This window comes from Porites lutea, chromosome 10 (assembly GCF_958299795.1).
Source record: "Porites lutea chromosome 10, jaPorLute2.1, whole genome shotgun sequence".
NCBI classification, from domain to species: domain Eukaryota; kingdom Metazoa; phylum Cnidaria; class Anthozoa; order Scleractinia; family Poritidae; genus Porites; species Porites lutea.
In genome coordinates this window covers 22,771,021-22,795,263 of record NC_133210.1, presented here as the reverse complement: position 1 = coordinate 22,795,263, position 24,243 = coordinate 22,771,021, and the positions used below count along the sequence as shown (strand labels likewise).

The window sequence follows — 24,243 nt, the reverse complement described above, 5'->3', positions numbered from 1 at the left end:
TCTGTTATTTCAAAATATGTCTTTATCTTTAAGAAAGCGGCAGTTCTTATTGGTCCGTGCAGTTGGTCGAACCGAAAAGGCAACCTCGTCCCCAGGGCTTTTCCCTTAAGAAATGGGTTGGGCGGGAAAAGGCCCTGGCATCGGCTGGTCACGTGTACAGCCTAAATATTCCTGAGAAGCTAATTTATATGCAACCCGCTGGCTTTGCGCTGACAGAAGTCGAACGGAGCAATAATGGAAAATAATAACATTGCGAACCATGTTAATATTTTCGTGTGTGTGCGCAGTTCAAAAGCTTAAGATCCATTTATTTGCTTATTATTCAAATGCTACAAAGCTCTACGGTATCAGGTACAAAATATGTCAAATACTTCAGAGTTGAGACAAGCTGTTATCGCGAGTGGTACTTCAGAAATTCATCGTTTTTTAGCAATGAAATTGACCTATTTACCAGGATATCCAGTAAATTCTCCTTTGAGATAAGATACCGATATGCCAAACTACTTAAGTCAGTCCAATAAGTTATCCTTTTTTGCATGGAACATCAATGGACTTTCTTCAAAATCATTAGGTAACAAATTACGGGATCCTGATTGTTTACGAATGATTAACAATTTTGATTTCATAATTCTCTCCGAGACATGGAAATCAATAAGTATTGACCTTGAAGGCTTCAACATTGTGAGTACAAGTACCTCAAAAAACAGAAAATGTGGTCGGAGCTCAGGTGGCCTAGCTTTGATTTTTAAATCAAACTTTAATGATTGGATTTCAGTGGAAAAAGAATCTCCGAATTTTCTATGGTTTAAGATTGCCAAAGAATATACAAAAACCGAAAAAGATATCTATGTATGTGGCACATATATCCCACCTCAAAATTCCATTTACTTTTATCCTGAACTATTTGAAGAACTTGAAAACGATATTGAGAAATTCTCGGCTTTTGGATCAATTCTTCTCATGGGTGATTTCAACTCTAGAACAGGCAAATACTCAGACAATGTCTGTCAAGAGGGCAACACCATTATAACAAACGATCAATCTGAATTCTCCTTGTGCGCCCTTCAGCGACACAGCTTTGATAACGAATTAAATAACCACGGTAAACGGCTTTTAGAAATATGTAGGAGTGCAGATCTAACGATTATGAATGGTAGATCCCGTGGCGATTCGCTGGGAAGGCCAACATTTCATGGTAAATTAGGAGTTAGTGTTGTTGACTATGCAATATGCGACCAAGACTTATTCCACTCTATCGCGAATTTTGTTGTCAAAGAGCCGTCGAGTTTATCAGATCACAGTCCAATAATGACATGGCTTAACATTACTAAGGTAAATACCCACTTAGCTACAGAAAATACCAATGATACATTAATTCGTTTACCCAAACAGTTTATATGGGAAAATGATTCATCACAAAAATTTAAAACAGCACTGCAAACAAGAGACATACAGAGAATGGTACATGATTTTCTTGTTGACAGTAGGCCAGACAAACACATTAACTCTTCTGTCGATGCAGTAGAAAGGATTCTTTTTACAACCGCAAAACATTGTTTGAAAATTAAGAACGTTAAAAGACGATATACTAGATTATCTTCTGTTTCGTCTAACAAAAAATGGTTTGATAAAGAATGTCGCCTAAAGAGACACGAATTGAGGAAACTTGCTAATCTAAAACACAGAGATCCTCTCAATATTACGCTTAGGGAAAACTATCACACTGTCTTAAAACAGTACAAAAACGTTCTGAAACAGAAGAGAAAAGAATACTATCATACTAAGATTTCGGAACTGGAAGACATGATAGATAACTCAAACAGCCGAAATTTTTGGAACTGCTTGAAATCTATGGATGATTCTATGAAGGAAACTAGTACCCCGCCAATCTCAGAAGAAAGTTGGTTGTCTCACTTCCAGTCACTACACTCAAAGAGCCTCTTAATTCACACCAAGAAGCCATTATCGACGAGTTAACAAGATTAGAAGACGCAACAACACAATCACATGCCTTGGACTACCTAATAACTGAACTCGAAATACGCACAGCGGCTAACAAACTAAAAAACAATAAATCTTCGTATTCAGATAGAATAAAAAATGAAATGATCAAATCCAGCTTAAATGAACTAATGCCTATTTACTTGAAGTTATTTAACGCTGTTCTGACGTCAGGCACTATGCCTCAAACATGGTGCGGTGGCCTTATAACACCAATTTTTAAAAGTGGGACTAAAAGTGATCCCTCAAATTATCGAGGAATTTGTATTTCTAGTTGTCTTGGGAAACTATTTTGCTCAATTCTCAATCATAGACTTCTCAAGCACATTCAGTCGCGTGACATACTTCTAAATCTCAAATAGGTTTCTTAGCAAATAATCGAACCGCTGACCATGTTCTTACACTACGAACATTAATTGACAAATACGTTAACTGTCACAAAACGAAAGTATACGCATGTTTTGTGGACTTTAGAAAAGCATTTGATTCGGTGTGGCACGATGGACTCTTATACAAGCTGTTACAAATAAATGTCCGAGGAAACTTCTATAAAGTCATAAAAAGTTTATACTCAAACTCTACCTGTTCTATTAGGATTGGAAATAACCAAACACAACCTTTTCAATACACTAGAGGTGTGCGTCAAGGCTGCATTTTAAGCCCTCTTCTCTTCAACCTATACGTTAATGATCTAGCTTTTTCATTCAACAATATTTTATCTGATCCGTTTGTGCTACCAAATGGCACCAAACTCAATTCTCTTTTTTATGCTGACGACCTTATTATATTATCACGATCGAAACTAGGATTACAAAATTGCCTAAACAAATTGTCTTCATATTGCAACTCCTGGATGCTTAAAATCAACCCCAAGAAAACCAAAATAATGATTTTCCAAAAAGGCGCAAAAAAATGTGATTATGTTTTTCACGTAGGAAATGAAATGATAGACATTGTAAAAGACTATACTTACTTAGGGACTCGCATCTCGTCTCCCGGAAATTTTACACTCTCACTTGAACATCTTCGGCAAAAAGCCCTTCATGCTCTATTTAGTCTAAGACGCCACACTGATTTTAGTAAACTGAAACCTTCCCTTGCAAATAAAATTTTTGACACAATGGTCTCACCGATTTTAACTTACAACAGTGAAGTTTGGGGTGCCTTTGTGAAATCAGATTTTAAGTCATGGGATAACTCCGGAATCGAAAAAACTCATTTGCACTTCTGTAAACGATATTTAGAAGTCCATAACAAGTCATCCAATGTTGCATGCAGATCTGAACTTGGCAGATTCCCTCTGATCATTGATATAAATAACAAGATACTTAATTACTTAAACTATCTCCAAGAAAAAGATGAAAATTCTATAGTTAAACAATCTTTAAAAATATCTGTTGACCTTTATCATAGTGGTCAAAATAGTTTTTACTCCAGTCTTAAGAAGATGACTGACTACTATGATTTCCCAGGCTTTAATTGTAATTTACTGAATAAATGTAAAATTAAGCAATATGTAGATCTTATGCAAAAGAAATATATCACTTACTGGAATCATACCCTTCAACATTCACAAAAACTTAACTTTTATTATAAAATCAAAACGAATTATAGCCCTTCTGTCTACCTAGATTTAACAAGAAAGAACCCTTCTAGGAAAACATTAGTGAAACTGAGAATAAGCAGTCACAAACTTAGGATTGAGACAGGTAGATACGACAATCTACCACGTGACGAAAGGTTATGTAATCTCTGCAATTGTAACAGAATTGAAGATGAAACTCACTTTTTATTAGATTGTCCAAGTTTTTCTTCCATAAGAGATATGTTCTTCTCTAAACTAGATCCTAAAATACCGTTTCTGCGACTACAATCACATGAGTCCTTATTATCACATCTGATGAATTCTCCTGACTATTTTATTAACATCCAATTAATTTCATTTATATCAACTTGCTTTGAATTGAGAGACAAACTTATCTCCGGAATAATTAATCCTACTGATGGTTAGAAATAAACAATGATTGATAAGTTTCAAATTATTTTAAATATTTAATTTACAAGGAATAAATAAGTAATTTCATGTAGCTTTTGCAATACTGTAATACTTTGTTATGGTCATGCAAATAAAGCTTATTGTTGTTGTTGTTGACTGTGGAATTACTGTACAATCAAGCGGAAAGTGATTTTGTCCATGTCAAACAAAAATGCGGGCCTTTGTCACCAGGATCTGCAGTGAATTTAACAAATTGAACCGTAATAGAAACAAAATTGTTCATCAAAATGCTTTATGGAGACTAAGGAGTCTGGTCTTCTCTACAACCCGACCATGAAACAAACAAATCTCCACACCGGATGCAAGTCAGCCCTCCAGCCAGGAACGATGACAGGTCGCCGATCTGAAACATTTGAAGACCTCTTATATATCTTTTCTCTTCCGAGGATAAGTACAAAGGATTTTCCTTATATCAAAGAGAAGATTGACCGATCGACTGGAATCAACTGCAGCTCTGTGAATTTTAAATGGACCCAAGTTTTTCTTTGTTGCCAGTCGTTTGATCGCAGAGGTCAATCCATTTTTTAAAAATACAGGTCATACAAGATAAGTCTAAACCAACGCGTGTCGCTATGATATGGCTGAGAGTTAAGGTAAATAGAACTAGACTGTGTACGGCGGTCCACTTCGCGAGAAATTAAATAAAATATCAGAAGAGTCGCGAAAACGAACTTTTCCAGTACAAACTTTATGCCTGTACGATAGCTTGTTTGTCATTTATATGTACTTATATCGCTCTATAAACGTTGTTATAAGTGTTACTCGCTGTCCCCTTCATAGAAATCGGAGGAAAGCAAAAAAATACCATAGCCAGTATCTGTGACGAAAAGGAAATCTTGTAAAACTTTTCGTTAATCGTCAAGAGATATAAAAGGTCGCCCAAGATCGCGCGCTGTTAGGTTACGCATAATTTTAGCTTTTCACATAGCGCTAATTTATTACACCCAGGATTTTAGGGTGTACGAGGAGACACGTGACCAGCCGATGCCAGGGCCTTTTCCCGCCCCACCCATTTTTTAAGGGAAAAGCCCTGGGGACGAGGTTGCCGAAAAGGGTGGTTATACCATGGGACGAGTACTTTCATTGAGTGTAGATGAGGTTGATCGGCAAATCTCCCTGTTTTAAATCACAGAAGGTTTAATTTGCACTGCGATGCCATTAATGTTCTAAAGTAAATAGCTAGGTAGATGAATGTCCTTTCAATCATAACTTGAAAGTCTCTACTTTTTTGGGCTAGTGTCATTCTCTGAATCCTGACTGCCAAACTGAAATTTTTGCTGGGTACATGCCGCTGGCCCTTCAGAACCCCTACCCCATTATTAAAAGTGTCTATTCTGCGGACCCTATAGAAGCCATCTTATCTACTTTTGACAAATATAATTTTCGCGATCACATATTCTATGCATCTACCTTATAAAGTCATCTTTTCTACCACGAATCTGTTGTTGAATTTCTTACTTAGCATTTTTTCACCTCAAAATCTCAAAAATGTGCGACATCCTTATTATGCAAAATTAAGGTAAAAAAAAAACACTGCAAAAACATTGTACGATCAGTCTTGCTCAACGTCGGATCGAAAAAGATCGTGATCGGTCAAAATAGATCAAATTGAAAACGTTACGGTCAAGAAAACTTTTGCAGGGACTGGTCAAACAACGTGAAATAGAGTTTAGTTGCGAAATTTCGACTGGCAAATACCAGTCTTCATCAGATTTATTGAGATATCACGAATTTACAAAAATATATATGAAGTAAAATAATGACCGGAAATTACATAATATAACGTGGTTTGGCGTGGCTACTTTAAAACGACAAGATAACAAAAAAAAGATATACTATATATAGTTACAGGTCATCAAGTTTATTAATACCCAGAGGCTCAATTGTCTTAGCTTTGCGGGTAAGGTGGGCTTCGTGTGCTTTCCTGAAAGAATCACGCCCATTTTTAAGTTTTTCAATAGGAATCAAAAGCATATGATTATCGGAATGATTACTGGTTAGAAAGTGTTCTGAAACTGCAGTATGGATGTGATTACCAGTAGGGTTGAGTGTAGGTCATCTGTGTTCATTAAAACGGTCTTTGAGTCGACGTCTAGTTTCTCCAGTATATCGTAGACTACACAGGCGACATTGGATCAAATAGATAACATTAAAAGTTTCACAAAAAGGTATGAAACTTGATGTGGTGAGTCTCACATGTAGAATGAAAAGTGTATTGATTACGGCCATGTTCAATATAGGGACAGGTGGTGCAATTCCTGTTGTTGGACCGAAAGGAACCGGGGGTGGGTCGGGAGTTACTGGTATCGGTACTGTTAGTTAACTGGGCTCTAACGAGGATGTCGCTAATATTTTGACAACGGCGATAAGCTACTAACGGAAGGTTTTTAAAAACATTTCTACAACGATCTGATGAGTACAGCTCGTTAGAATGCTTGTGAATGATATGCGCAAGGTTAGGTAATGCTTTATTGTAAGTAATGACAAAAGGGGTGGTTTCAGTCTGTGTCTTGGGTTTGTTTGTAAGTGCGAAGAATGTCGGAAGCTCGTTGTATTTGGATCTAGCTGCGATTAGCAAGGTAATCTACAAGTTCGTTAGTACGTAGTTTGTAATTGTCTGGGTCTGAGCAAATGCGACGGAGGCGAAGTGCAAGGCTAAACGGAATAGCGCGTTTGGTATCTTGAGGGTGACATGATGAAGCTAGTAAATATGGGTGTTTGTCAGTACGTTTAGTATAAAGATCTGTTTCTATGGAACCGTCCTTGACTGAAACCATCACATCAAGGAATGGTATGTTACTAGGTGAATGCGAACAAGTGAACTTGATGGTGGAGTGTAAGTTATAAAGATAATAAACAAATATTTTCAGTTTCTCTGGACCTGTAGTCCAGATCATGAAAATATCGTCGATAAATCTCAGCCACAAGTATGGTCGATGGGGTGAGTTAAGGAGAGCGTCGCGCTCAAATTTGCCAAGAAACAAATTAGCGTAGGAAGGAGCCATACGCGTGCCATTAGCCGTGCCGTGTTTTTGAAGGTAGTGTTTGGAATTAAATGCGAAGTTACTCATGGTAAGGATTATTCGAATGAGGTCGTAAATGGTTTCCGTAGGGTTTATGTTTATTAGTTCGTTTTTGAAGGAAAAAACAACAAGCATCAATTCCTTCGTTATGTGGGATGTTAGTATACAGTGACGTGACATCAAGCGTGACAAGCAAGGCATTATCAGGAAGATTGTCAATGGCGGTGAGTTTGTTAAGAAAATCAGTAGTATCTTTGACGTAGGACGGTATAGTGCAGACCAACGGTTTGAGATGAAAATCGACAAACTGTGAAATGCGTTCAATAGGGTGATTGTTGGAAGAGACTATGGGCCGACCGGGATTATTAGCCCGTACACAGACGTTGTTTTATTTTTCTTTTCGTTCTTTTCGAAAACATCGGCGTGCTCGGGAGCGAAGCGAGCGCGCGAGAAAGAAAAATAAAGAACTATTTTCTTTTCCCCCACCACTAAACCCTTGCGCTGGCGGTCAATAAATCCCCTACGGTTTACATTTTATCACCCACGCTCGACGGACTTTTGTATTGTATCGAACGACTAAACAGCTTAAATACTCTCACGGAACAGAACGAGTCAACAAGCACATGGTTCGGACTAACAGAACAACACGACAGGGGTCATGTGACCCCGAACAAGTTCCCAGGACCGTACATTCCTCCCCCTCAAGTTCCTAAACAATATGTGGCATCTTGCCTTGAACTAAATGTTCACGGGGGCAGGAGGGGTCCATCAGTAATAACGCTGTGGTAGTCTTCGGTCCTTTGCTGGATATCGTCGCACCGGGGTGGGAGGGACTAAGCTTGGGTCTTCGGGTGTAGTGGGTGGCTCCAACTCCCCCCAGGTTACTTCGGGCTATTCACATCGGGTACTGCAACCTCCGGAACATTACTTCCCTCGTTGCTATGGCCTGCCCTTTGAGCTGTTGGACTGGGGAAAAGAGGCTCTGCAATACGAGAAACTAATTGGTCATGACGTCTCCGAACTACCATTCCATCTTCTAGTTCATCTCGCGCCAGTTCCAGGGACCCACTTCGACCCCCGGGAGTAGTTTCTGACACTCATGGCATCACCAAGCTTCACTCCTCGCGTTCGGCTATGCTGATCAAGCTGTTTCTTTTGCCTAGACTGAGCAAAATGCACCCTTGTCGCTACATCCGGTCGCAGCAGACTACGTTCCCACCGTGACTGAGCTGGAGATTCACCAGTGGTGCTTTGTGGGGTAATCCGGTAGATTAGAAGAAAACAAGCCAACTTGGTGTCAACAGAACCGTCACCCTGTTTCTCCATCCCTTGCGTCTGTACCGCTCGCTCAACCAGACCATTTGTACTTGGGTGGTAAGGTGCTGAGGTAATGTGCTTGATGCCATTTTTTTTGCAAAAATTACTTACATTCACTGCTCACAAAATTGGATCCATTATCGGACACTACAATCTCTGGTAAACCATGTGAAGCGAAAGTTGACCTCATCTTGTCTACGGTCACACTGGAGGTGGCAGAGTTCACACAGTGGATATCCATCCACTTGGAATGGGCGTCAATGATCAGCAAGAACATCTTTCTCATGAAAAGTCCCGCATAATCTACGTGCACTCGCGACTAAGGGCGGCCCGGCCATTCCCATGGGTGTAATGGCGAACAGGGAGGGGTCTTTTGGTGACTTTGACAAGTAGCACAACTTTTCACCCTCTCTTCTAAATTCGAGTCCATTTTTGGCCACCATACATAGCTCCTGGCTAAACTCTTCACTTTGACTATTCGCGGGTGAGTATTGTGTAATAGGTTCAACACCTCTTCTCTCCCTTGAGGGGGTACTATGACCCGGGCTCCCCATAAGAGGCAGCCAGCATGTACACTCAATTCTTCTCTTCTAATAAAATAGGGCTTCAGGGCTTCTTCGTCTACCTCTGAAGGCCATCCTTGAAGAACAAACTGTAGAACTTGTGAAAGCACTGGTTCGCAGGCTGTCCACAATTTCATCGTAGTAGCATCTACTGGGCTGGTGTTGATATTTTCTAGGAGGTGTACAATGTCCCCTGGGACGGGGCTGGACCCGGAGACACCCACAACGGGTAGGCGACTGAGTCCATTCGCATTACCATTCTTATTTCCTAGGCGATACAGCAGTTCATACTCATAAGCTAGGAAAGTCAATGCCCACCTCTGCATTCTGCTTGAGGCCATTAAAGGCGTGGCTTTTTCAGGGTGTATCAGCCCCAAAAGTGGTTTGTGATCTGTGTAAATCTTAAAATGGCGACCATACATAAATTGGTGGAACTTTTTCACAGCAAAAACTACGGCTAGTGCTTCTTTATCTAGGTGACAATAGTTCCTTTCTGCCGCAGAGAGTGTACTCGAGGCGCATGCCACAGGTCTCTCTGATCCATCTTCCATGACATGGGATAGAGCTGCGCCAACACCGTAGGGTGATGCATCACAGGATACCACCAACTCTTTCTCGGGATCATAACGTAATAGTACGTCTGATAATTGAAGCTGGTTTTTGGCTTTTTGGCTGTTTTTGGCTGTTCCACCTCCCACTTCCAAACGACATCTTTCCTTAGCAAACTATGTAGTGGTTCCAGAATGGACGACAGGTTAGGTATGAACTTCCCATGGAAGTTAAGCATACCAAGGAACGACTTCAGCTCAGTGGGGTTTTTCGGTGCTGGGGCCTCTTGAATGGCCTTCACTTTTGCTTCAACAGGATGAAACCCCTCTGCCTCAACTCGGTGCCCCAGACACTCCAAAACTGGCTTCGTGAACTGACACTTTACTGCCTTGAGTCGTAGACCAGCTTCCGAGAGGCGTCTCAAAACTTTCTCGATTTTGTCTAAGTGCTATTCAGTACTGGGGCCTGTAATAGGGATGTTATCTAACAGAACTCCAGTTGAAGAGAATCCTGGAAGCAAACCCTCCATGTTTCTCTGGAAAATACCAGGTGCTAAGGCTACCTCGTAAGAAAGACGGTTATACCTGTACAGGCCCTTATGTGTGTTAATCGTTAAAAATTCCTTAGAGTTCTCATCCACAAGCATCTGTTCATAGGCGTGGCTTAAATCTAGCTCAGTAAATGTTTAACCTCCAACTAATTTCGTATACAGATCATCAAGCTTGGGGATAGGATAGCCATCCAGTTTTGACACTTTATTAACAGTGAGCTTATAGTCTCCACAGACTCCTTTAGTGCCATCACTCTTCATGACAGGGACAATCGGGGTGGCCCAGTCGGAATACTGGACTGGTTCAATGGTCCCTACCCTTTCAAGTCTGGTTCTAGGTCTTGTTCAATCTTCTACCTCAGAGCATACGGTACTGGTCTAGCTTTATGGAAGACAGGGGTAGCCGTGGGGTCAACATGGATTTTGGCCTTTGTCCCTTGTAGAGTTTCAAGCCCCTCCTCAAACAGCTGAGCATATTTTTGCAAAATCTGTTCCAGTCGCTTATTGTGTGACGAAAGTTGTTTGATTATGGGCCTATTTAGTTTGATTTTCTCGAGCCAGTTCCTACCTAGCAAAGCAGGCCCCTTGCTGCCTACAATCAAAAGGGGCAGGGAGTATTCAACCCCGTCATAACACACATTCACAGGACAAGACCAGTTTGGTTTGCCCTCTTCCCCGGTATATATGCGACTCTACAAGTTGGGGTGCTTGACTTGCTGACCTGCTCGCTAATCACAGACAAGGAGGCCCCCGTGTCATTTTCCATTTCCAGGGGTTGCCCAGCAACACTTAGCTGTACTTTGTAGGGTGATGGGCGTTGACTGCCAAAGTTAAACAAGGAATATGCACCCACACCCTGTTCCTCCCCTGGTGTTTGCATGGCACCTTCAAGAAGATTGGTAGGTTCGGAGTTGCCTGATTTCTGCACATTAACTGGCTGTGGTTGTTTCCCTTTCTTTTTAGCTGGACACAATCGAGCTAAATGGCCAACTTTACCACAACAATAGCACTTGGCATCTTTAAAATGACAGCTTTTAGGGTAGTGGTTGCCGCCACAATGAGAGCGCTTAACTTCGCTTCCCTTATTAACTTTGACGTCTACTTTGTTGACAGAGGCATCCCCTCCTTGACCGTCTACCTTCTGTATCTCTGAAGCATCCTTATCAATATCTGCTGCTTCAATGACGAGAGATAGATCAAGTGCCCCCTTCAAGGTTAATTTGGGTTCAGGTAATAATCGGCGCTGTATTCTGATATCACGAACACCACACCCCAGCCGATCACGAGGCATCTCATCTAACGTAATTCCGTATTCACAGTGTTCAGACAGGTGTCTTAATTCAGCTAAAAACATTGCAGTGGTCTCCCCTAGTTGTTGGGAGCGTGTGTTAAACTTGAATCGCTGAACAACCGAAGGTTTAGGCATGAAATGGTCTTGGAGGAGTTTTTCTAAATCCTCATAGCTTTTATCGTTCGGATCTTCTAGGGCAACCAAACTTCCCACCAGTTTATAGGTTTTCGCTCCCACACAAACCAGAAAAATGGATCTCCACTTGTCAGGATCTGTGATTTCATTCGCTTCGAAGAAATGGTTTACACGCTCGTTGTAATGGCGGCAATTAATCTTCAGTTTCTTTGTACTCGTCCAACTTCCCAAACGCCGGCATGATTCACGTAGACTTCCCTTCCTTTGTCTACCTTGCAGTGGGCGTCAGTACACGTTCCTTGTCGCCAAAAATGTAGTGTATCGAACCACCAAACAGCTTAAATACTCTCACGGTAAACAACGAGTCAACAAGCACACGGTTCGGACTAACCGAACAACACGACAGCGGTCACGTGACCCCGAACAAGTTTCCAGGACCGCACAACTTTGAAGAGAAAAAAGAGGGTCTCATCCTCGGAGACCCAGGGACAGATAGTGGGGGCGAGGGAAAGTCTTAACGGGTGGAAAAATATTGCACGAAGAAAAGTAAAGAACGGCGAGAAGAGCCCGTGGGGACAATGTCTTACCAGACCAATTCCAGACGGTCGCCGCCGTTCTGGCTTCTGATTGGTGCCAGAAAAACCCAAGTTTTCTGTCACCAGAAAAAATCAGAAGCCAGAACAGCGGCGACCGTTTGGAACTGGTCCGGTAAGACATTGTCCCCAGGGGCTCTTCTCGCCGTTCTCTACTTTTCTTCTTTTCTTTTTCATTTTTTTCCTTTTATCTATTTACTAATTCCTTGTTTGTTCTAGCTTTAGTGCCAACCTACCTCCTATGCCTGAACATTATTTAGCTTTACTCAGCTCGATTAGCTTTTTAGTTATTCTGAGTAAATGTTACCTTTTTTTGTATTAGTATATTATATTGTAAATTAAGTTAACTTTTATTTGGTAATAAAGCTTATGTTGTTGTCGTGCCATATTTTTCCCCCCGTTTAGACTTTCCCTCGCCCCCGCTATCTGCCCCTGGGTCTCCGAGGATGAGAGAGTCTAGGGATTATTGACTTCATGGATTTTAGGGAGAATATAGAAGCGTTCGGGTTTAGAATCCTTATGTAATGGGTATTGTTTGTTTTTTTTGTCGATAAGTTCATCGTTGAGCATTCGTTTGACATATTCTGCAACTCGTTTCTGTATAGTGTCAGTAAGATCAGTATCCTGTTGTTCGTAAAAAGTAGGATTGTTGAGTTGGCGATAACATTCGTCTAAGTACCATTTTCTGTCCATTATCACAGTCGTCGAGCTTTTGTCGGCTGACTTGATAACAATGCCATGTCTTTGTTTTAGACGTAAAGCTCGGCGTTGAGCTTTCGATAGGTTGTCACGGATGCGTCTGGGTTTGCTGGTGAATAGGTCATGTTTAACAACGTTGAGGTAAACATGCGCGTCGTCTTTGTCGGTGGGTGGTGTCCAAAGGTTTTTGGGGTGAAAGGGGTCAGATTGGTTATCAGTAGTGTAGTCGTGAAATGAATTCAGTAATGCGCAAACGTCGGGCGAATTCGTCAAAGTCTGCATTAACTTCAGTCCAGTCAATATGTCGGCGGCCGGGATTTTTTTTGCTCTTGTCCCAGCTTTCTAGATAAACCTCGCAAGGAAACGCTAGCTACGCAGGCTAAGTCCTCTGGCGAGGAGTTGAGTTTCGTTATCAGTGAGGGTGACGTTAGAAGGGTTAACTACAGATAAAGAGTCAAGAGGTGCATTAGTCTTAATAGTAGGAAGTTTTTTTAGTGTGTTTGCGACGTGACCTTTTACGATTGGGTGTGTTAGAAGTGACGTTATGTGGTGTATTATAGACCGTCGATCTGGATTGATCCGATCAACTTGCATCTACTGATGGGCAACGGCATCGCCACGTGGAGATCACGAATAGGACTTTTCACTCCTTGCCAAATCCACCATATACGTCAACTACACGGTCACACCAAACCTGGAACCAATCCGGGTACCACTATGTTGTTTTTTTTTTAATTATTATAACGAAAAGCTATCTTCTTTGGCTCGTTCCTTAGACGTATTACTTTATAACCGTCGACTCCGTAAAAACATTTCTACTCGTCTTAACCAAGCTGACCACACCCATCATCCCACTTCCTCCACACCTCAACTTTATACACCACATGAATACGGTACCCTTATAACTGCAACTGGAAATCTGCAACTAGCACTGTAAATCATACTAAAATGTTACCGATGCCACCGGAAACTTTTAATAGAAATCAATGATGAAATCAGCCTGAAAGATCAAAGCAAGGTGATATTCTGCGTGTCCAACGGCAGGTGAAAGACGTTTTTTCCAGAATGAAATATACTTACATCCTCTTACTTGAGACATCACAATAGTCCCATGGACAGTTCCAAGAGATTTCCATCAGTTTCGAACTTGACCCAAAAGTCTTGACAAGATGAACCAAACAAAAATTGTTTGCCCGACCTATTGACGTTTAGAAATTCCACCAGGTCGTGTTTCTTTCACAGGCAAGGTTAATTCAACCTATTTCCAATCCAGTCTTAAAATCAGCCTGAAGAAAATTCTCCAACTTCAGACGAAGAGCAGTGTGAAATTTCACGCTCTGTTTATCCACAGCATTAAAGAAAATGAAAATACTGTAAGTAGACTAACTCGCGAAACAATATGAGAAAAAGCGTCCTGTGGGTCTCAAAGTGTGGAGAAGTTGATCCCAAGTAATGACAACTGTATAATCATAAATTTCGCTTGTTTCTTCGCACACGTCCTTTTTTCCCGTTCTTTTCTTACGTGAATGCATCCTTTTCTAAGAATCAACATCAACATCAATTTACATTCTCGCTATATATCCTACAACTGAACAGTATCAATCATAAAGGGCTGACTGAAATAGAGGAAACTGCTCAGCAGCGAATGACAAGCAAACTCTTAGCTTGTGAAAGACAAACTTTCTAGCTTTAATCCTTTTAATAATGTTCTAACATTGAATTGAAAGTTCGAAGTTTTCTCCCCCTTTTACGAATGAATTTGAAAAGTTTGTAGGGAGAAAAAACCTCGCCGGAAGAGAAAGGCAAATCGATAATAAACTACACCGATGGAGATGCTTTTATGCTTAGTTTCTAGATTTCCTCGTTGCTACAGCTTTAATCACAATCACACGTAATACACTTTAAAATGTCAATACAACATTGTAACATCTCCAAACAGTCACCACATTTTTCCGGACTCTCCAAGCAACAACAAAAGCACACCCCAAGGTATTTACAACATCCCTCACAAAACTGAAAGCAATCTTCGCTGCCACACTCCCTTGACAGGGCGGAGCCAGTAACGACAAGACTGAAAGCTGGTGCTGAAGAGATCGTAACGCTAAAAGTTAAAAAAAAATGAAAATGCAGTTAAGAATATAACCGAAGTTCCTCAACTTTCAAGTTGCGCAGAATTTAATTTTTTGCGCTGGGTTAACAAGCACATGGGTAGGGGATTTTTCTATATCGGCGGGAAACCCCAGAGAGGTAATGCGTCATTTTCTCGCAAAAAGAATGGTGACCGATCATTGAAATAAGCAATTACTTTTGTGATTTTTGTAAAATGAATACAGACCGATTCTCTGAGTTGTAAAAAAAAAAATCCTCGGAAACGTCAATTTATAACAGTAAGTGCTAAAAAGGTCTCATAAGGGAGTGGGTAAAGTATAGAGTTCAAAGGGGTTTTGTAAGGCGGCCATAAGTGGATTTGGGCTCCTCATCTGATGGACCCTCGAATAGGATAGATTACAAGTAGGAGAAGAGGAGTACTGAGGAGCTACTTGTTGTCCTTTGCGATGGTATGCATCTTGTAAAAAAAAATCGTTAAATATAAAGCAGCAGTTTTACCTGGTCGGCCCCACAGTCCTCACTTGAACATCGTCAACACTGAAAACACAGAAACAGACGTAAGAACATCAACTATGTATACACCAGACATTAATACAGTCATACCATATCAAGCGTACACCCATTTCATTAATAAATTGATTATTTCCGTATTGTGGCTTAAAGCGTTGCGGATTTAACCGCCAAATTTTGCCAACACAAGCTCGATTTTCTTAAATACATTTGTCTTTTCCATTTGAAGCCGTGGTCTGCAACATTCACTGTTTATTATCAATGCGGAAATCATGATTTAAATTTTATTCCACGACGACTAACGGCTCAAAATTCACGTAATCGGCTCATTTATGAAATTTATCACCGTATGCTTGATAATGGAAAGCCGCTCCTTCCTAACTATATGGTAATCGAAGTACGTAGGATATTGCTTTCGTTTTCTGGTGCGTGACATTAAGACATAACGCCATTTTGGTGCCATACAGGCTTTCTGCACTATTCCAGTGAACACATGAGGGAAGGCAATATGCATGGCCTGTTTGCGATGAGAACCACCTGAGATACGCTAAACTAATGTTGCATAATTTCTGTGTATAAACGAGAGTGACTTCATCCTCGGAGACATAGGGGTAGTCAGTCGGGTAGGGAGAAAAGGCGGGACGAAGGTTTTCAAGAAGTAATTAATTGAAAACTTTCGTCCCGACTAACTGCACCTGGGTCTCCGAGGATGGGGTGACTTCTGCTCTCTGCTGAATCAGACATGCGTGCACTCAATCACAGACGATTATTTAAATGACCTTTTAATGTTAAAATATTAAATGTGCCAAATAATTAATACGTATCGACACTCCTGCCACAAGAGTTAAGAAAATGAGACAATACAATTTGCAAACAAATTAAACATTTAGAAAAAGAGCGCCACGATGAGAAGTACATACACACTTACCCAGCAGCTGTTGTCTGTATCAATGCGTTGAAATCCATTTCAACTTCTTTTTGCTCTGCATCCTCTTCACTGACATCTATCGCGCTTGCTTCGTCTTGTCCATCGTCCATTCTCAACTTCCGATCGGTTCTTCCTTTCACTGGACACTTAAAGTTCTGCGTTGAACCAAGATTCCCGTGACACCAGAAGTGCGTGATCGAACTTCCGTAAACGTAAACCGCATATGGCCTTAGTCATGCAAGACCAACAAGTCAGTTGCGACTACAAGAGGTATCACATTTTACATTCAGACATTGAATACCAAATACCTCGGTCCATCCTCTATCAAAACTAACATTGAGGCGTATTAAATTATCCACAGTCTAATTAATACCCTGATTAATATAACAGCGAGTTATTTTACGGAGATTCCTCAGCGACGGGTGTTCGTCTGGAATGTTGATGAAGCGAAGCAACAAGGAAAAAAAACTCGAACGAAAGGTCAAAATCTCAGCGTAAGACTCGTTAAGAGAAAGAAGTCAACTTCTGAGCAAGCCCGTGAGATGACGAATAGCCGCTTGAGACAAACAAGCAAAGCGTGTTTAGGAAAACCAGGTCTAACATAATGAAACCAGTAATAGAAAACTGAAGACTGATTTTAGCAAAAGGTACAAGTAAGCATGAACTTGTTTTTTTCATTGTGCTAAATTTGAAATAGACAAACATCAGTTTTAAAGCAGCTTCTATGAAGAAAACATTTTTAAACCGTGTTAAACAAAGTAGCTTTAAACTCGTTTCAGCGTCGTTGTAAATGGGGCATTAGTCATCGTTGTTCGACTCCTGGAATATCGTATGGCTAATTTGCATGATAAGGGTTGAAAACAGAAAAAAAATCATAGGGTCTTTTGTTTTCATGTGACGTTATTGTATTTTTAAATTAAAAAAAAACAACAACAACAACAGTCCCTCGAAGTTTTTAGCTTAGTCAGATAAAGACGTTCTAAGAACTCGACCTTTTACAAATTTATAGTTCAATAAGTTTCACAGAAAAAATGTTTGCTTTTGGAATGGTTCTTACATCTACTGTTAAGACGTATTACAGTTCCAAAAACTGTATAGGATCCCTCTAGTGGTAACACATCGATTGCATGGCAACTGTATCCTGTCAAACTAACATGGCGTCTCGATACAAAGCTCTATAAATTGAGTTGAAACACCTCACCGAATAACCCAATTCACTGCATAGACCCCATTCTAAGCAACGCTTACAAAGCGCCAAACAAAACTTTCTAACCAAGCCTACTTTCTCCATACTATGATTTTACAAGTTCTCCTTCGCTTTCTATTTTTTTTTCGTTGGTCGATGGCTAAGTATCAAAATCGGAAAACACAAAATGACGTCACACTGGGTCAATCACTAATCGTCAGAATCGCAATTGAAACACGCCAAAGCAAAAAGTAACAAGAAATATGCCAGAATAAGAGTTCCAACAATCAAATAAGTCAAGAGAAGTAGCAGGACGATGCAAAAACCTGCAAAACAACAAGGAAGAAATTTGTCAACTAAATTACGTGATCACATTAGTCACCCGCTTCACTCGGCAGACGAGTATTTTCGTCGGCACGACTTGAGTTAAGGGCATTTCGTTTTGAACTCATCGTATCGCCCTATTTACGGCGTCCAAATTGTCTATTTGTGTAGCGTAAGCTTACATAAAGTGAGAGTGACTAATTAAAAATTGTGAGTGCTTCCGTGAGCTACTAGTGTGAACTAGAGTGTGTTAATGTGAGCTAATGTGAGATACCGTGAGATCTCGTGAAATACATCGACATAGCTTGAGATAACAAGAGATAATGCATGGTACCGTCACCCGGCAGGAGTATAGTGCGATCCAAACGTCACACGTAGCCCTTTGGCGACCCGTTTTACAAAATCGTCTTTATCTAACGAGGGTATAAAAAACTTGACAGCGTTGCAAATGACAAAATCAAAAGTGTGGTTTCTGGAGATTGGGCACAAGATTTGTTTGGAGCTTCCGTTATAGTACTTAATTGTTTCATGTCGAGTACTTACCCTTTCCTCCTAATTCGTACCACTCGTAACCACTTTCACACTTGAAACAACATTCCACCCAGCTAAACTCTTTTGGTGGTGAAGGCGGATCTCTCGACACGACCGCCGGCGGGCTAGGTAGAGCTGGAGGTGCGCTGAAAGTGGACAAAAACAAAATATCTGTGACTTGAAGCTGGAGGGAGAGTGATTGAATTGTTACCGGAAGAGAGAGTGAATAGAGTTTGGAATAAAGTTTGGAAAACGCAAGGCGACAATACACTTTCAATGAAAATACCAAAAGGTTTTATTAAGTACATTAAAATAATATATAAACGAGATTGAGTGAGTAAAAGCGATCAAAAGCATAGAAATTCTAGAAAAGCAATTTGATGGTTTAATGGTTCAATCCTTAAACTTAGGCTATGTGATAGACTGGCTGTTACTGTGTGGAATGCATGTGTTGATGCTTACTACATTTGCTACAGAAAACTGATAAAATAACACAAATCTCACCTCGGCTGTGCTGTAACAGGAACACTGAAAATGAAATAAAGCAGACAATTCGTAAAATTATTTCTGTAAAAAAGCAAAACAAATGCCCCACCTTAACTTAATTCCATAATAATAATTAATAATAATTTAATAATTTAACAATTTATATAGCGCGTACTTTTATGTGCTGATCAATAGCGCTTTACAATCATATGTTTAAGAGAAAACAAAAATACATTACCGTAAGGATAAAATAACTTAAGTTACAAACTATAACAATACTTCTTAAAAAGATAGGTTTTAAGTCGAGATTTAAAACTGTTAAGTGATGTTGCTTGACGAAGCTCTACAGGTAGGCCATTCCAGAGTTTCGGAGCTGCTGCTAAGAATGATCTTGCTGCCAATGTTGTAAGCATCTTTCCCTTGGGATGGTCCAATAAGAGCTTATCAATAGACCTAAGATTATATAATGAATTCGATTTTATACTAATAAGATCGCTAAGATAAGTTGGCGCTAGGCCCTAAATAAATTTGAAAGTCAAAAGTAAAATCTTATAGTCAGTTACACAAAGAAACCGGCAGCCAGTGCAACTCTTAAAGCGCTGGTGTAATGTGACAAAACTTTCCGATGCCAAGAATAAGTCTTGCTGCTGCATTTTGTACACGCTGTAATTTAGCGATCTGCGCCTTTGGTAAGCCAAACAATAAACCATTACAATTGTCAAGACGGCTGGTTATAAAAGCATGAACCAAAGTAATTAAAGAATCTCTCGACAGGTATTTCTTAATACGTCTCAAGTTATGTAAATGACAAAATGCCGCATTACAAGCCTTGTTTATATGATCAGTCATGCTTAAGTTGCTGTCAAACCACGATCCCAGGTTTTTAACAGATGGGTTTGGACTGATACGATTATTGCCCACAGTAATGGAACACGAATCTAGTTTATCAAGCTGTTGTCGTGTGCCGACCAACAAAAACTCCGTTTTATCATCATTGATCATCAACCGATCTTGAATCATCCATTTCCTCACTGCGTCAATGCACTTTTCCATAGCTTGTATAGCATCAGCTTGGGCAGTGTTGCCGAGTGGTTTAAAACTCAGATACAGCTGCGTATCATCTGCGAAACAGTGAGCATCGGGAAGATAATGTTCAACGATCTTAAACAGCTTGGACGCATATATTATGAATAGCAAAGGCCCTTAACATGAGCCTTGAGGTACCCCGCGGTTCAAGTCAAAAGGACGAGAAAAAAACTCCATGTACAGAAACGCGCTGACTTCTATCAGACAAGTACGATCCAAACCAATTCAGAGCAGTCCCACGTATGCCAACCTCGTCAGATAGCCTCTCTAAAAGTATTCGATGATCCACAGTGTCAAAGGCAACACTGAGATCCAATAAAATTAACACAGTGACATGTTGAGAGTTCATCTTTAACAAAATATCGCTCGTCACCTTGATAAGTGCAGTTTCAGTGCTATGGAATCGCCTGTAAGAAGACTAAAGTGCAGGAAAAATAGCATTTGAAACCATGTGATCGTAAACTTGATTAAAAACGACTTTTTCAGTCAACTTGGATACGTATTGTAAGTTACTAACTGGTCTGTAATTTTTGTACAGTAAATCTAATCCAGGTTTCTTCAAGATAGGATTAATAAGACCACATTTCCAATCATCCGCAAATTCTCCAGAATTAAGAGACAGGTTGATCATTTTAGTAATGACTGGTAATAGCACATCAGCACAGCTGATCACCATAGGTGTTGACATCGGATCAAACATACAGCTCTTCTTCGGAGAGCAGCCAATCAATTTACAAACTGCACTTTCAGTTAAAGGGATAAAGCTGTCCAGTGTTCTAGTTGGTAACGTTTTCACATAGTCAAAATGGGAATCATACAAACAATCAGCTAGTCTGTCCAGTTTGACAAGGATGGCGTCAACCTTTTCAACAAAAAAGCTACCCATTTCATTGGCTAAAACCAGCTTGTCACTAGTTGGTGGAAAAGGTACTTCATATTCGTGACCACGAATTAGCAGAGATGTACATCACTCCATTAAGCTTTCATATCTTTTATCCTCCTCACCCATGCTTCAAACCCCCCCCCCACCCCTTACCTCTAAAAAGCTCGCCACCCGTTTACCAACAGCTCAATATATGAGAAACTCATTCAAAGCTATTTAATGATGATCTGTAAATTTTAAAGCTAATATTCCACACTCATTGGTATCGGGATGACTCTCTGACAAAACAAATCACTTTCAGTCAATTTGTAACTTGATCTTTTCTCGAAAACTGTCCGCTTAAATTAGATAGTCTGTATAAACCTGATCAATTCAGTTCTTAACCATTACAGTCCCACTTGTAAAGAGGCCCCTCTCTGATAAGCCTCCTCCTCCTCCTCCTCCTCCTTCCCCTATCCCACCCCCCCACCCCCACCTTCAAAAGTGGTTGGGTATTGCAAGGTCACACAACATCTCTTTAAGAATGGAATTCTACATTATTGTATTTCTGACGTAAAAACTTTTATTATCGTCTGGCTTTTTTAAAAAGTTAGCGGTGATAGAAAAAGAAGAGTGCTAGCTACAGGGCAGCAATCAATTTGAGTTAAATTAAAGTTCAATCAATTACCTTCCAGGCAAATTGATATCTCTTCTAGTTTCTGTTACCTCCGTGATTACATTTCTGAAATAAATCGAATTCAAGGTATATCAGAATCAAACAAAAGCCCAGGATGATCCAGGATTCATCTTTTGCTAATACATGGGTTTATCCAAGAGAGGATAAAGGGGACAGAGAAGGCATCCCCCATACACACCCTATTCCATAGGTAATTCGTCTCGAGTTATTTTTAAGACCATAGATCCCAAGGGGAATTAGACAACAGCCAATCACAGAGCGCGAATGTGTTCCGCGTGGATGACCCACGCTCAGAGCCTCGCGTCCTTCACGAATTGACGCAGAAAAAAATGGCGGAAGACGCGGAGAGTGATATTGCTATTTGTTTTGTCGACGAAAACGACTAAAGAGAGATTTCTGCTAAAGCTGTGTCAGCGAAACGGAAATTAAAAAGAATCGCCCTTCCTCTCTTGTATAGAGCTAACAGTACAGCAGGAAAATCCTTAACACACTTAATATTCTCTCTGGATCATTTGTAATTTACGGTTTGAATAGAGCAATTTCTGGTTTGATATTTATTCTTTTATTAGTCTTTTATTATTCAACAAAAATAACACTTGGCGTCCGACTTGCTTTATTATACAAACGACCAGTTTTAATAGACCGGCGACATTTCTCATTTTATAAAAGCACTGGCGTTACGACAACTTCGAGTTCAACTGATTTCACGTTTTTTCAAGAGTCCAGCGATTCCCTTTTCCCAGGTGAGCGCCGACTCATTTCGCTTCAATATTCAGAAATGCTCTCGATCTCTTTACGCTTTTATTGCCTTTCGCCCGACATGTTTTACACGGCGTTTAGTCATGCGAAACCTCCGCGAAACATCCACGCAGCGCGCGAGGTAACTTTATCCCGATTCTAAAAATAACTCGAGACGAATTACCTATGGAATAGGGTGTGTATGGGGGATGCCTTCTCTGTCCACTTTATCCTCTCTTGGTTTATCTTAGGGCCCATATAAACGTAAACTTGCTGGCCAACAACATCCAACATTTTTGGGGCAAATATGTGGCGTGCCTTTGGACATGTTGTTGCGTTCAAGTTGGTTGAGGTTTGAAATACTTTAAACTTAACTTTGAGCCGGCAATTCCCACCAGGGGGGTACTCGGGATTTCAAGTGACGGGGATGATCGAATGGAGCCAAAAGTCAAGACCCAAAAAAATCCCTAGGGCTTCCAGCAAAACCCAAAAAAATCCCATGCCGATTTCTGCAGACTATTGTATAACACGTGCGATGTAAAGCGACAAAAGCGATGTAAAGCGATCTTAAATAAGGTTTCAAAATAAGGATATATGAGATCTTTTTTCCTTAAGCAACGAAGTCAAACGTGCGTTTTCAAATTATTCCGGAAAAATACACGTTGTAAGACACACACAAACCAAACTAACCTAACCAAGATTTTATTCAGTGATAAGGCAGGAGTGCTGAATTGGTTATAAGAAAATCACTTAATGGTTTCTTGACCACAAAAAACACAATCGTCTTTTTTATAAAGCGGCCTCAAAACAAATAGAGAAATGACTGCATTACGTCAAAAACTTATATAAGCATTTCTTACTCCAAACAGATGATTAATTGTGTCAAAAGTATACATATACGAAAATGAGCTTACTCCGTCGCTGATTGACCTTCCATTCGGGATCATAACTGACGTGCGCGAGAACACAGCTCCTGAAATTACTAAATAGGTCTTCTATCACGAATTATTGATCTCAATATAAGCTATTAAAAGAATAAAATGTACTACATCTTCACGTTATTTTGTTTCCTTTTATAAAAAAATTTGATTGACTAAAGGAGAGGTGGGGATAGTTTTTCATTGCTCGCATTTTCAAGCGATTAGTAGATGAATCAATTCACGAGCTAACAGTACTTCCGCGTTCCTCGCTCGAATTCAGTCACCAAGCACATAGCCTGTGAACAGACGTCCCCCCTCCCTCAGGAAAACTCGATTTTTCCTGAGGGAGGGGGGACGTCTGTACATAGGCTACGCGCACACAAAACCGCTAGTTTCAGAATCAATATTTATTATTATGTTAGACTAAAAAGGCTGATCATACTTTTAAAATATGAAATTTTGGACGCTTTTCAGCAGAACAGAAGACCAACTAAAAGAGCTCCGCGACAACTCAATTTTAAATTTATACTCTGAGACAAATCTCTCGTTCCCATAGAGCTGGAAGCGTTTTGTGGAGATTAGAGACCTACCCTTGGTCATCAGCAGCTAATACTGTCTTTCTCGCCAGTTCAACGCCTCCTATAACGGTACGCTCTTCTTTAACCGCTAACATGGCTCCGATAGGTGTTCTTTCTCCGTCGAAGTCGTCGAAGTCAGTTCTCTGTCTACTTACCAGGCTCCCTACTCTCTGCGCAAAACGTTGTGTGAAATTGCGTGACAGCTTTGTACAATTGATGACTCAATCCTTACCGGTCGCGTCAATGCTTGGTAGAAAATGATGTAGATTAACTAATCTCTTAGTGCACAAATACATTCTTCCTTGGTGTTTAACCTTGCATACTAAACTCAGGGGACGACAAATAAACGCGTTCTCCTCCACGCTTTTAGAAGTAGTTATTTTCCCCTCTGTTCTCTTATTGCCGATTCCATCTTTGCTATGCAAGCAGTGTGATCTTCAAAATAACAATTACGAGAACCGTGGAGGACACGCGCTTCTTTTTCGTCCTCTGAGTTTAGTATTTAGGTAAA

The 24,243-nt window shown here is 40.3% G+C and overlaps 2 protein-coding genes and 1 pseudogene across 2 annotated transcripts; all 3 read right to left on the bottom strand.

Annotated features, from left to right (window-relative positions):
• Positions 1-6,618: 6,618 nt before the first annotated feature.
• On the bottom strand, positions 6,619-13,059 carry LOC140949665 (uncharacterized; annotated as a pseudogene).
• Positions 13,060-14,355: 1,296 nt separating this feature from the next.
• On the bottom strand, positions 14,356-16,785 carry LOC140950539 (uncharacterized). The gene is made up of 3 exons (XM_073399780.1): positions 16,325-16,785; positions 15,385-15,423; positions 14,356-14,878 (listed from the first exon to the last, which is right to left on the bottom strand). Exons 1-3 carry the CDS (start codon positions 16,432-16,434, stop codon positions 14,653-14,655), a joined length of 375 nt encoding a protein of 124 aa, XP_073255881.1. The 5' UTR covers positions 16,435-16,785; the 3' UTR covers positions 14,356-14,652.
• Positions 16,786-17,545: 760 nt separating this feature from the next.
• Positions 17,546-23,888, bottom strand: LOC140950538 (uncharacterized). The gene is made up of 5 exons (XM_073399779.1): positions 23,745-23,888; positions 21,488-21,541; positions 18,870-18,893; positions 18,378-18,511; positions 17,546-17,836 (listed from the first exon to the last, which is right to left on the bottom strand). Exons 1-5 carry the CDS (start codon positions 23,825-23,827, stop codon positions 17,721-17,723), a joined length of 411 nt encoding a protein of 136 aa, XP_073255880.1. The 5' UTR covers positions 23,828-23,888; the 3' UTR covers positions 17,546-17,720.
• Positions 23,889-24,243: the final 355 nt, after the last annotated feature.

Bases quoted from the DNA above. Each gene is read 5' to 3' on its own strand.
- LOC140950539 (XM_073399780.1), bottom strand. From the start codon at position 16,434: ATGGACGATGGACAAGACGAAGCAAGCGCGATAGATGTCAGTGAAGAG. The intron at 15,424-16,324 runs GTAAGTGTGTAT...CTGTGTTTTCAG, and splicing joins ATACAGACAACAGCTGCTGG to TGTTGACGATGTTCAAGTGA. The intron at 14,879-15,384 runs GTAAAACTGCTG...TTTAACTTTTAG, and splicing joins AGGACTGTGGGGCCGACCAG to CGTTACGATCTCTTCAGCAC.
- LOC140950538 (XM_073399779.1), bottom strand. From the start codon at position 23,827: ATGTTAGCGGTTAAAGAAGAGCGTACCGTTATAGGAGGCGTTGAACTG. The intron at 21,542-23,744 runs GTAGGTCTCTAA...GATTTATTTCAG, and splicing joins TTAGCTGCTGATGACCAAGG to AAATGTAATCACGGAGGTAA. The intron at 17,837-18,377 runs GTAAGTACTCGA...GTTGTTTTGCAG, and splicing joins GTACGAATTAGGAGGAAAGG to GTTTTTGCATCGTCCTGCTA.